Consider the following 11,833-nt stretch of genomic DNA (forward strand, 5'->3'; position numbering starts at 1 on the left):
CTAGGAGTTTGGAAAAAAAGGAAGTGCAGACACATTTCACAAATCTACGATCTGTAAGTATCACATCCTGTGTGGCTGGAAACTCTGGACTAAGGAAGGGCTGGTGACTTTCAAAAGATGAAGACAAGTAGAAAATTCTACAGGACTGTGTGACAGCCCAGAGTCACCACCTCCCGGGAGTTTGTGAGCACTCGGCTGGAACCAGCAGGCTGGTCCACGGGCACAGGTAGGCAGTGCTGAGAGACTGGTTTAAACTTCCCACTCCCCTGCTGTGTCTCCCTGTGGAAGATTTGATTGGAAGCTCCTGGAAAGAAGTTAAGAGGCAGGAGAGTATTTTGGAAACAGAATGAGCAGAGGGAAGGAGTAACGTGTTGAACATTTTCTGCTGTTTTCTGTGTGATCTTGGGCCCCTTCCCTGAGGTCATGTGATTAATGGGAGCATAGTTCTTACTTCTATGGGCCCTGTGCAAACCAGACAGTCCCTGGGCTGAGAACGGTGCTGCAAACAGAGAACCAAGCTGAGCTTGCCGCTAAGATGGCTAATAGAGCTAATATCACAGGTACTGGTCCTTGAGGCCAGCAAACCGAGGGTCTGACCTTGAACCTGGGTTTCATGACTGCAGGTCCTGTTTCCATATTTCTGACTGCTGCTGCTTCTCCATCCTGAATCAACTCGGGCACAGGCTACTACTGCAAGGTGGGATGACGAAGAAGTCGCGTGCTCTCATGAATTGTACAAAGGCTTCAGATTCAGAGAGACCTGGGGCCCTGTCCCAGTTCTTACATCTCCCCAGTCGTGTGAACCTACCTGAGTAGCCATTATAACTGCAAATATTTCTTCAGCATTAACTCTTATAGGCACATAGGAAAAGCAGGTATTATTTCCATTCATAATAAACTTTTGGATTCCAAGTTTCCCTAATTATGACATGGTTTTACTAACTAAAGAACTAACATACAGAGTTGTTGAAAGATGAAAGGCGCTATAGGATGGGGTGGCCTGGCTCGCTCAGTCAGTAGAACACATGACTTCTGATCTCAGTGTCATGAGTCAAAGTCCCAGATAGGGTGTAGAGCTTACTTAAAAAAAAAAAAAGAAAAAAGAAAAAAAGGCACTACAGGATAATGTTCAGTAGAATACAATAAAAAATACCTAGGATCAGTCCTAGTAAGTATTATTTATTGGACGAGAAAATGAACAGTTAGTGTGAGATGTGCAGAACCCGAATAGGAAAACGTTGACAAAGAAACCCTTACTGCGTCTCATGACTGGTAGGGAAGTTTGGGGGTGAAATCCATGGAATATGTGGCAATTCAGTTGTTGCAGGTAAAAGCAGAAGAAAGAGAGATTTCTACATATTGTAAGTTTTTTGTGACCATTTGCCTCTGGACATTGAGACCTCTCACGATTGGTTCTTCTGCTTCCCTGTGATATGTCTCTTATCTCTAATGAATAGACTGGGCCAAACACTGTACAAAAAAATATTCATGGTGGGGTCCCTAAGTGGCTCAGTGGGTTAAAGCCTCTGCCTTTGGCTCAGGTCATGATCTCAGGGTCCTGGGATCTAGCCCCACATTGGGCTTTCTGCTCAGTGGGGAGCCTGCTTCCCCCTCACTCTCTGCCTGATGCTCTACCTACTTGTGATGTCCCTCTCTCTCTCTCAAATAAATAAATAAAATCTTAAAAAAAATATTCATGGTACCAAATTTTCGTGCTTTTCATAGCTCTCTATGCTGTCCGTTTCCTTCCCAAGGATAGATCAAGTCAGGACTAAAGGGAAAATACTGGCTCCCAGTTTGAGGAGACTTGAGAGCTCTATACTTTTTAAAAGTTGAATTTATTTTCTTTTCCAGTGCTAGTGGCACCATCATATCACAACCCATGGCCAATCAGACCATCATAGTTCTGACACCAAATGGCATCAACTTTCCCAAAACGGAGGATCCCAAACCCACCAACCAGAGGCAAGACAGCCTAGAGAAACATCTAAAGGCAGATGTCAAAATTCTTGGGGTAAGTCCAATTAAGAATTTGCTGGACTGGCATGGGGAGGGGGTGCAGGAAAGTCTTGGGACTACACGGTGAGCACAGAGGCTCTTAAACTTTGCCTGAGGAATTCCAGGTTGATGGGCAGACCAATGGAAGCCCCCTGGAGGGCCATCTGAACCTTCCCCAGACATAAGATGATATGAAAATTGTGTTTCTCCTATTCTGAATCTGATCAACTCACTTTTTGTTGATGTTTCTGTATTTTTGCAATAGCACGCTTCTCAACATTTTCTTAAAAAAAAAAAAACACTTTATTGAGGAATAATTGGCATACAAAAAGCTGTATATCTATTTTTTTTACAAAAGTAATGGGGCAAATAATATGTGTTAATAATAATAATAATAAAGTAATGATAAATAATTACATATTTTAGGTACATTTTTTTCTGTGTTTACCAACTGCATGCTTAATAATATGATTTTTTTAAGGGAATTTTTCCCTCACCACAAATTATAGGACAAATAAACCTCCTTCCCCTTTTTTCTCCTTCCCTTTTGAGAACAGGGATATTTGCCTTTTGCTGGCTTCTCTCCTCTTGTGCTTGATTTATTAAAGAAGCTCTGTGGGGACGCCTGGGTGGCTCAGTCGGTTAAGCGTCTGCCTTCAGCTCAGGTCATGATCCCAGGGTCCTGGCCCTACATTGGGTTCTCTGGTTGGCAAGGAGCCTGCTCCTTTCTCTCCCTCTGCCTACTGCTCCCCTTGCTTGTGCTTGCTCTCTCTCTGTCAAATAAATAAATAAAATATTAAAAGAAGAAGAAGAAGAAGCTCTGTGAAGCAAAGGAAGGAGGGTAGGGAGGGCTATATCTAGGACTGGGGAGGGAACTAAAGAGTTCTGCCTCCTGGAATCATCTCTGCATTTATATGATCTAAGTTTGCACAACCTAGTGGGAGTGATTGCCTTGCCTCTAATATACGATCCTGTGGATTACTATGAGGCTTGTGGGACATAATGTTTGGAAAACTTTGGCTTGGTAAATGTTAGCAGAGCCATAAGTATCTGAGGTGGACTTAAAGGAGGAAAACTTGGTCACTTGGAAGCCAAGATCCTCAGCTGCAGGGACATGGACTGGAGGGGTCACAGAACTCAGAACTGGCCAGAGGGCCAGGCTCTCTGTTGTGTCCAGTGGGGTCTGGGGGATGTAAGGAGGCACGTCCACACCACCAGGGCTAAGACAGCATGAGGGGTTTCAGATATCCCCTGTTCCCATAAGAGGTAGAAAGAGAGTTATTAGCAACAGATTCAGAGAGCCAGGGGAAACAGTGTTGCAGGGAGCTGGGAGCTGGCGCCATGTGAGCAGACAAGGGCAGAGAGCCAGAGATGCCTGAAGACTTGCTGAACACTTGCCAGGTGTCCTGAGACAGTAGTTGTCTGTGGCACAGCAACATCTCTTCCAAAGTATATTTGCAGAGTTCTTACTCCGGAGCTTTTCAAAGTCTGTATCCTTCCTTGCTGGAGTCCTGCAGAGAGTGATAATGCACGAGCACCGTGGGAGAGAGAAAGACATCTTGCCTTTCCAAATGCTGATGTTAATTCTCCATCTCCCTTCTTCTTCCAACAGACCATCCAGATCCTGTGTGGGGTGATGGTGTTGAGTTTGGGAATTATTTTGGTATCTGTTCCCTCTTCTCCACAATTTGCCCCGACGCTTTCCGCCCTGTTGAAGGCTGCTTACCCATTCATAGGAGCCTTGTGTGTAAGTAGAGATCCTTAGGAGGATGGAGGGAAGTTGGGGCAGAGGGAGAAGGGGGAAGAAATCCTTGAGGATTTCACAAGTTTGTCCTGTTATCTGTTCCAAGGTCCCATCAAAGATACTACATTACATTAATCATTGTGTTTCCTTCAGCTCCTCTATACTTTCTCAGACTTCTCCTTGGGGATGTTGGTGGTCTTGAGTAGCAAGGGCCAGGAATTTTTTGAATTTTAGCATGTTCCTAAATTGAGGTTCACCTGATACTTTTTTCTCATATTCAGACTAATTGTGATGGATTTCCAGGTGGAAGGGACAGAGGTGAGATGTCCTATTGAGGACATGATGCTATCAACATGATTTGTCACTGAACACATTAACCTTAACCCTGAGGCTGAGGTGGAGTTGGCAGGTTCTTCTGCTGTGGAGTCACCTCTTCCCTCCTCTTTCCATACTCTACTTTTCGAGAGCAAGTCATGAAGCACAGCCCGTGTTGGTAGAGGCACCTCGTTCAATTTTGAAGACCCAGGCTTTATTTAGGCAGATCTGAAGTACTTAATGCTGGGGCTGTGGGATCTACAACTTTTCTTTTCTCCCTGTTTTGCCATTATTAAAGGATTTTCTATTACTTCACTGCCCCAAATCAATTAGGTCATGAATATTGTAAAATAGTATCTTTGACTTTCAGAACACAGCCTTAATGATTCACTGTGTCCAGCTTTGTCTTCTCTCTGATCTCAGCCACCACTCCACCTAAACCGGGGAGCCACCAACTTAACATGTGTGTCTCTGTCCTCCCATATCTGTTAACTGTCCTCATTCTTTTCTTTTTCTGTACCATTGCTTTCATATTTTTCTCTACATAATGTCTAACTCCAAAACTTCCTTCTGTCATTAAAAAAACACCCCCTTTCCTGGCTCATAACGCCCTCATTTTGGTTACTGGGATATATTCTTACTTGTATCTGCCTTTGTTCATGCTTTTCTGAATACTTTGTGGGAAAAAGAGTCACATCTCTGTAATTAATTGGGCCTTACATTGTTGGTCAATGGTTTCCTAAGACTGTTTCCATAGGAGTTTTCCATAAACACCATGATAATAACATTGTAGCTTCACCTGTACATAGAAACTGACCTCACCATTGTCTCTCCTTTCTGAACAGTTTGTCATTTCTGGAATTCTATCAATCATCATGGAGAAAAAGTCAACTAAGCCTTTGGTGAGTATGAGAAGCAAAACCCATAACTCATGGATTGAAATGAAACTGAAGGAGAACTCTTCAAGATCAATCTCTTTACCTTGCAGAGTTGGAAACTGAGTTTCAGAGCAGGCAGTGGCATAGTCAGGAACTGAACTTGGCTCATTGATATTCCTGTCCAGTGCACACTCCTCCAACCACTGTGCCCTTAATCACACTCTTCATTCAGGGTGTTGTATTATCCCCTAGATCAGCTCCCAGGAATCTATTCTAGAAAAAGTCTGTCTCCTTATAATGTCCTTTTCATGGTAACTGGACTTCAATTTTAGATCTTCAATGACAAAGATGACAGCATTATAAAGAGGTCTATTTGTTGTGGATTCACTGTGTAAGCCCATCTGTCCAAAAAAACCCTTGAGAACACCCAGTCAAAATGTTATTCATGTTAGGACTTATCTCTCATTCTTTTATCTATCTAATCTAAAAATTATTACTTTTCTTAGATTTGAGTATGAACTCTCAGGTCCTGAAAGTTGTCATTAGTCATTGGTATTGGCTAAGAAGACAATTTTACCTGCATTTAACTCTTCCAGGAAAACCAGAACTGGGAGTGGCAGGGAGAAGAAAGCTGCGTTGTAAGGAGAAGATTTCTAATCTGTAAATGTTCACCAAGTCTTCACTCAATCCTAGACCCCTCAAATAGTCTGATGTTGGAGGTCATGGGTGAGAATGACATATAACACAGTTGCACAGAAATTCAATTTGGAAACTCTGCCTACAAATATTTCCTGAAGATGGCAGGAAATTAGAGAGAATGCTCAAGGGCATGTCAATCTATCTCTTTTTTTTCCATCAGAATTTAGAGAGTGATCACTTGGAACCCTCACTTATCCTCCAAACTGCTGGATCCGTGCTGTCCAGTAGAACCTCCGGTGACGATAGAGAGGAGGGTAGTCTTATTGCCCAGGCTGGTGGTCACACGTTGCAACTGATAGCTTGAAATGTGGCTAGTGAAATCAAGAAACTGAATTTTAAATTTTACTTAAGATTACTTTAAATACAAGGAGTCCATGGTGCTAGTGACAACCATGTTGGGTAGCACAATTCAAGAATAATGTTTCTAGATTTGTGGGGGGGGGGAGCTTATGTGGTTCTCACTTCAGAGAAGAACAAGACCAGAGTGAATAGGGCAGCAAACTCAAGGATATAGGGTGTGGGTTTGGGATATGCTCAGGCCCACCAAAGTCAACTGTCCTGTAGTAAATTCTACTGTGGTCACACATGATACCAGCCCTTTTGGAGCCTGGGGAAGAATGCTGTCCCAGAGCAAACCTAAATCATTCTAAGAAATATATCCTCTGGAATTCATGACTGTTGCTGGCTGTCAGGAGGCCAAGGGGCATATACTGTAGTCATTGTTTTAGGAAACTTGGGGTTAGGAGGAGAAAAATACCCCGCCTCTTCTCTTCTGTGCCCCAAAGCTCCAACTGCTGAGCCCCTGGATGGGATTATGTAATATTCTAATTTGTGGTTACTGGGTGTGCCCTGGATTACACTTACCCATAAATAGAGATTTCAGGATAATCCTAGATCAATTCCCCCTTCTGTGAATTGGGGTAGGAGGGAACATATTTCTGAGATCATTTTATTTATTCCCCTCACTCACCTTATAAATGTAGAAATGAAACCAGAGAGGCAAGTGAAATTAGGGAACTGAGCACTCCATAAAATGGAGAGGGTCTCAGGCAAATCTACCACAGGTACCTCAGTTTCCTGACATCCAGTCTGATCCTTTACCTCACACTGCTGCTAACATGTTATACCACCCTTGGACCGGGGCTAGAAGTCCAGCTACACTCATTCATATGGAGCCCTGCCTGTGACCACCAGAGCCTGTCCACTCCAGGACTCACCTAAGCCTGAGGACTATGTTCCCACACTCATCTTTGGGAATATGTGTGCATTTAAGAGAGTCATATGCTAGGAAGAATAGCTTGCTTCATCTGCCTCTTTTGTGTGGTTGACGGCTTCCTTGAGAGGTTTCTGAATGAGTCGGGGGAGAGAGAAATCATATCTGCCTTTGGTCATACTCTTTTGGGGATTCTGCAGGCACGGCCCCATGGAGCCCTGCTTTCAGTCCCAAATAAAGAATTTAGAAGAGCAATATTCTCTGCCACCTACTCAAGTCCTGCCTAGGGAGAAACATTTCATACATTCATTCACTTAGCCAAGATTTACCTGCTAGATTCAGAGATGTTGCTGAGTACTAGGGAAGATGCCTCCTGGTTTAAGTCTACCGATGCTAGAACCCCCCAGGGACAAAAATAAGAAACAAAATTTTGCAGTGCATTGGCAAAGAGGGATAAGAGGCACGTGTTGGTCATTGACGGTGATTCTTACTCAGCCTTTGTCTTTCAGGCTCAGAGCAGCGTGGCTGCAAACATTCTGGGTTCTCTGTTTGCTCTTATGGGTTTTATTCTCCTCTCGGTCAACCTGGCTGCTTTGGATCCTGCCTTTTGGAAGTGTGAATTGAACAAAGAGGACAAAGCACCTATAGGGGATTACTTTTACCATTATATGCACCCATATATTAAGAATGAATGTTTCATGGCCAAAACTACTCTGGCTGTAAGTATTTTTAGACTGGTTTCCCAATCTTATGAGATTTCTGAAATCCTTGATTTTTGTTATCCCTTCTTGTAAGGATCTAATTCTTTCTGGTTTGGGCATGTGGGGGAAGGCTGGGGCTATGTGAATGGGAGGGGACCGCTTGGCTGAGATAAAGGGGTTAGGCTCTAGGGTTACATACCAGTGATAGGGAATGGAAGAGTAAATGTCAAATCAAGTTGATGATGAAGAATGAAAACTTACTGTTGATAGAGTTTCTTAATAAAGTAATTCTGTTGTTAGAGGTATAAAATAGGAGTTTGTCCAACCAAAAATCTTGGCACATAGAATGGTGAATTAAGAAAGGCAAAGACACCAGGAAGACCTAAGTGGTCAAAAAGCATGGAAAGTATGTGTGCTGGGCTTTAACTCAGTCTGAGTGAACTCAGTGCTGGGCTAACTCAGCCCAGCACTGGGAAGCAAAGAGTAGGAACTGTGGCTTCAGAGATGAGGCTCCCCTCCTTCCGGGGACCACAGTGATGAACAGGACTGATCAGGGGAGAATATATCACTGTTGTTTGTGATAACTTATAGGGGTGGGATTTATTAAATTGGGAAATAAGGATGTAGGAAGGTAGAGAACGGGAACTGACTATGATTGTCATTATTGGAAAAAACAAAAGAATTAAGTTTGGCTAATAGAAATAATGTCTTCAGTTGGAGCATTAAAGAGTATGTGTATGGTCAGAAAACACTGAGAAAGACCCAGGCAACATACGAGTAAAGAGGTTGCTGCCTATCTGTTGTCCCACAATCACAAAAGTGAGTTACATCAAGGCACAGTTGGAGGATGGCCAGATGCTAACAGAGCTGGTCAAGCACACAATTGCGCACCACTCCTTGTGGACCTGGCCCCAGGCGCTTCTCTCCAGGTTCATGATATTACAATGAGAAAAGGTACATGCAAATGAGGTTGATAGCAATTGGCATAAAACAACACATGGAGTAGGCAGCCCCACCTTGGGAAAAATTCTGGAGAGAAGTTTGGGAGGGATTTGTGGAATGGATAAAATATGAATTCATGAGGGATAATTTTGCTTTATAAATAAAGGGATTATACTGCACCTGCTTGCTGGGACAGTTTCTAATTAATGTAAACAAGTTGTACTTCCTCTTGAACTGTACATAAATAGGCTAGAGGTATATGCAATCACATTTTCTCTCCTGTGCTATCAGGTTGCCAGGTCTGCATGAAGGATGCCTCAGGACAGAAATGGTAGAACCTGGTCTCTTGGCATAGTATCTTTTTTGAGTTGGTGTAGGTTGTTAGCAATGGAGGCCGCTCTGTTTATGCTACATTTATTGCCTTGGTTTTTCTTTCTCTTACCAACATTAAGAAAGGCTAAGGAAGCCCATCCAGCCCATTCAAAATGTTGAATTTTACAAAGGGTTTGCACCAATGAGGTCAAAACCTCATTGTTCTCAGGTATCTCTGAGAAGGAAATATCATTGTGCACATTTGATAAATGTGGAGACTTCAGGTTCACACACTATTTCTCAGTGGGATAAGAAACAATGCACAAAGTGGGTTATGTGTAGCTGATGTAGTTCTGCTCATCTGCCTCTCAAGGGAATAAATAAATGAAGGGATTAAATGAAAGCCAATCACTAGGCTAGGAAGGAGCATTGTTCTCTTGCTGAAGATGTTCTGCCTTCATCTTCTGAGGGTTGAGGCAGTCTTCACCTCTATGGTCAACACTGAACAAGGCATGAAGGTGTCAGTTGACTTAAGCACCACCAACCTTGTATTTCCTGAATTTCAGGGAACTCTGTCTGTGATGCTAATTTGCACGGCACTGGAGTTCTGCCTGGCCGTGCTCGCTGCTCTGGTTTGGTGGAAAAAGGCTCACTCCAACTTCACTGGGGTGAGTGTGCTGGCCAGCCTCCCTGAGTCCTGCCAGGTGTATCTCCAGTTCTGGGTTGTGTTGAGCAATGTCAGCAAGAGTTGCAGAAGGGTCAGCAGTTGCCTGTTACAAGATACACATGAGAGATGGCTTGATGGGGGTGGAAGACTGAGGAGTAATGCAGATGGCAATTGAGTAACTGACTGGCTAAGGGTGAACCAAATGGTATGGTTGAGCCTGAAAAATTGACTGGTTCAAGCTTTCTGTTTTATAGATGCAGAAACCTGGAAATTAAATGACTTGCTCAGCATTGTGTATGAGTTTGTACTCAGGTCCCCAGACCTGGTTTGTGTCTTTATCAGACAGGAACACTTTCTACCATAGACCTTGTCTCTCTAACAGCCTTGACTTGATCAAGGGCATTTGCATACATGACTGTATTTGCTACATGTCCTTATGCTCTGGTTTCCCTTCCTGTGATTTTTTTAAAAATTTAATTTAATTTTATTCATTTTCAGTGTTCCAGAATTCATTCTTTATGCACCATACCCAGTGCTCCATGCAACACATGCCTTCCTTAACCACTAGGCTCACACAACCCCCCAACCTCTTCCCCTCCAAAACCCTCAGTTTGTTTCTTAGAGTCCACAGTCTCTCATGGTTCATCTCCCCCTCCAATTTTCCCCAATTCAGCTCTCCTCTCCATCTCCCAGTGTCCTCCATGTTATTCCTTATTCTCCACAAATAAGCGAAACCATATGATAATTGATTCTCTCTGCTTGACCTATTTCACTCAGCATAATCTCTTCCAGTCCCATCCATGTTGATACAAAAGTTGGGTATTCATCCTTTCTGATGGAGGCATAATACTCCATTGTATATATGGACCATATCTTCTTTATTAATTTGTCCATTGAAGGGCACCTTGGTTCTTTCCTCAGTTTGGTGACCGTGGTCATTGCTGCTATGAACATTGGGGTACAGATGGCTCTTCTTTTTACTACATCTGTATCTTTTGGGGTAAATACCCAATAGTGCAATTGCAGGGCCATAAGGTAGCTCTATTTTAAATTTCTTAAGGAATCTCCACACTTTTTTCCAAAGTGGCTGCACCAACTTGCATTCCCACCAACAGTGTAAGAGGGTTCCCCTTTCTCCACATCCTCTCCAACACTTGTTGTTTCCTGTCTTGTTAATTTTGGCCATTCTAACTGGTATCTCAATGTGGTTTTGACTTGACTTACCCTGATGGCTAATGATGATGAACATTTTTTCATGTGTCTGTTCGCCGTTTGTATGTCTTCTTTGGAGAAGTGTCTGTTCATGTCTTCTGCCCATTTTTTGACGTGATTTTCTGTTTTGTGTGTGTTGAGTTTGAGGAGTTCTTTATAGATCTTGGATATCAGCCCTTTGTCTGTACTTTCATTTGCAAATATCTTCTCCCATTCCATGGGTTGCCCCCTTCCTGTGATGTTAAAATTCTTTTCTCACTTAAAAGATACTTTCAAAAAAATAGTTGTTTCAAATTCCATGGGACAGCACTCTACCACCACCATGGACTTGTGGCTTCATTTCACTGAAATAAAAAGCATTAATTTATCCAGATTGTATTACAGAAAGCAGAATGACTATTGAGCCACACTTATTTAAAGAACTTAATGACATACTATATTCATCTTGTAATATATATGTATACACACACACACACACACACACACACAAAGATGGAGGAAGTGACATTGATATTTATATCTAGATATAAATGTAGATATAAGTATATATACATAATATATATCTATTATATGTGTATGTATATATATGAAGCTGAACCTGAGTGAAGTCTGAAGAACTAATATAAAGAACTAACATATTTTGTTTCTTTTAGAGTGTGCTTTTCTTGCCTCAGAGTTACAAGAATAAACCCTTGGCAAAACCCTTAAAGGCATCTTCTGACCCTGGATACGAAGAACTATTGACTTCTTAGGAGAAATATTCATCAGGAATTTGGTTTTATGATGCTATATAAAAACCAACCAAAGAAACTCAACTCAAGAAAGCAAATTTTGAATTCTCTGAAATGTAGGCTTTTTTATAATGAACACTGAAAATATATATCTTTGTTTTCTTGTTATTGAATATATGTGTTCAATGCGGGTCTCTTCATTTGCCATTAGGCAAAGTGTAAATGTGTAAATTACCATTGCCTAGACTGCCAAACAGACATTTCCCAAGAAACTAGACAGAACTGTGATTCGGGGTCATGGTGAAGTAAAGGAGACAACTCCTTCTTGTCCTCCTTAATTGTCAATGGGAGTTCACCGAGTAATGGTGGTGTTCAGACTCTTTCATGGTAGACACTAGTGTTGCATCACATGATTATCCTC

At 42.3% G+C, this 11,833-nt stretch overlaps 2 protein-coding genes across 2 annotated transcripts in view; one reads left to right on the forward strand and one right to left on the reverse strand.

The window, feature by feature from the left end:
- Positions 1–820, reverse strand: part of LOC111149513 — a 36,832-nt gene extending 36,012 nt beyond the window's left edge. The window contains 2 exon segments of the mRNA XM_022506611.1: positions 598–721; positions 809–820. Of these exon segments, the coding sequence (XP_022362319.1) occupies positions 598–721; positions 809–820 (136 nt within the window).
- On the forward strand, positions 20–11,433 carry LOC111150205 (membrane spanning 4-domains A6A). The gene is made up of 7 exons (XM_022507622.1): positions 20–57; positions 1,861–2,014; positions 3,611–3,745; positions 4,903–4,959; positions 7,357–7,566; positions 9,369–9,470; positions 11,335–11,433. The coding sequence occupies exons 2-7, from the start codon at positions 1,883–1,885 to the stop codon at positions 11,431–11,433; spliced, it is 735 nt and encodes a 244-aa protein (XP_022363330.1). The 5' UTR covers positions 20–57; positions 1,861–1,882.
- The last annotated feature ends 400 nt before the right edge of the window (positions 11,434–11,833 follow it).

Source organism: Enhydra lutris, unplaced genomic scaffold (assembly GCF_002288905.1).
Source record: "Enhydra lutris kenyoni isolate GAN:26980312 unplaced genomic scaffold, ASM228890v2 scaffoldscaffold22, whole genome shotgun sequence".
Lineage (NCBI taxonomy): Eukaryota > Metazoa > Chordata > Mammalia > Carnivora > Mustelidae > Enhydra > Enhydra lutris.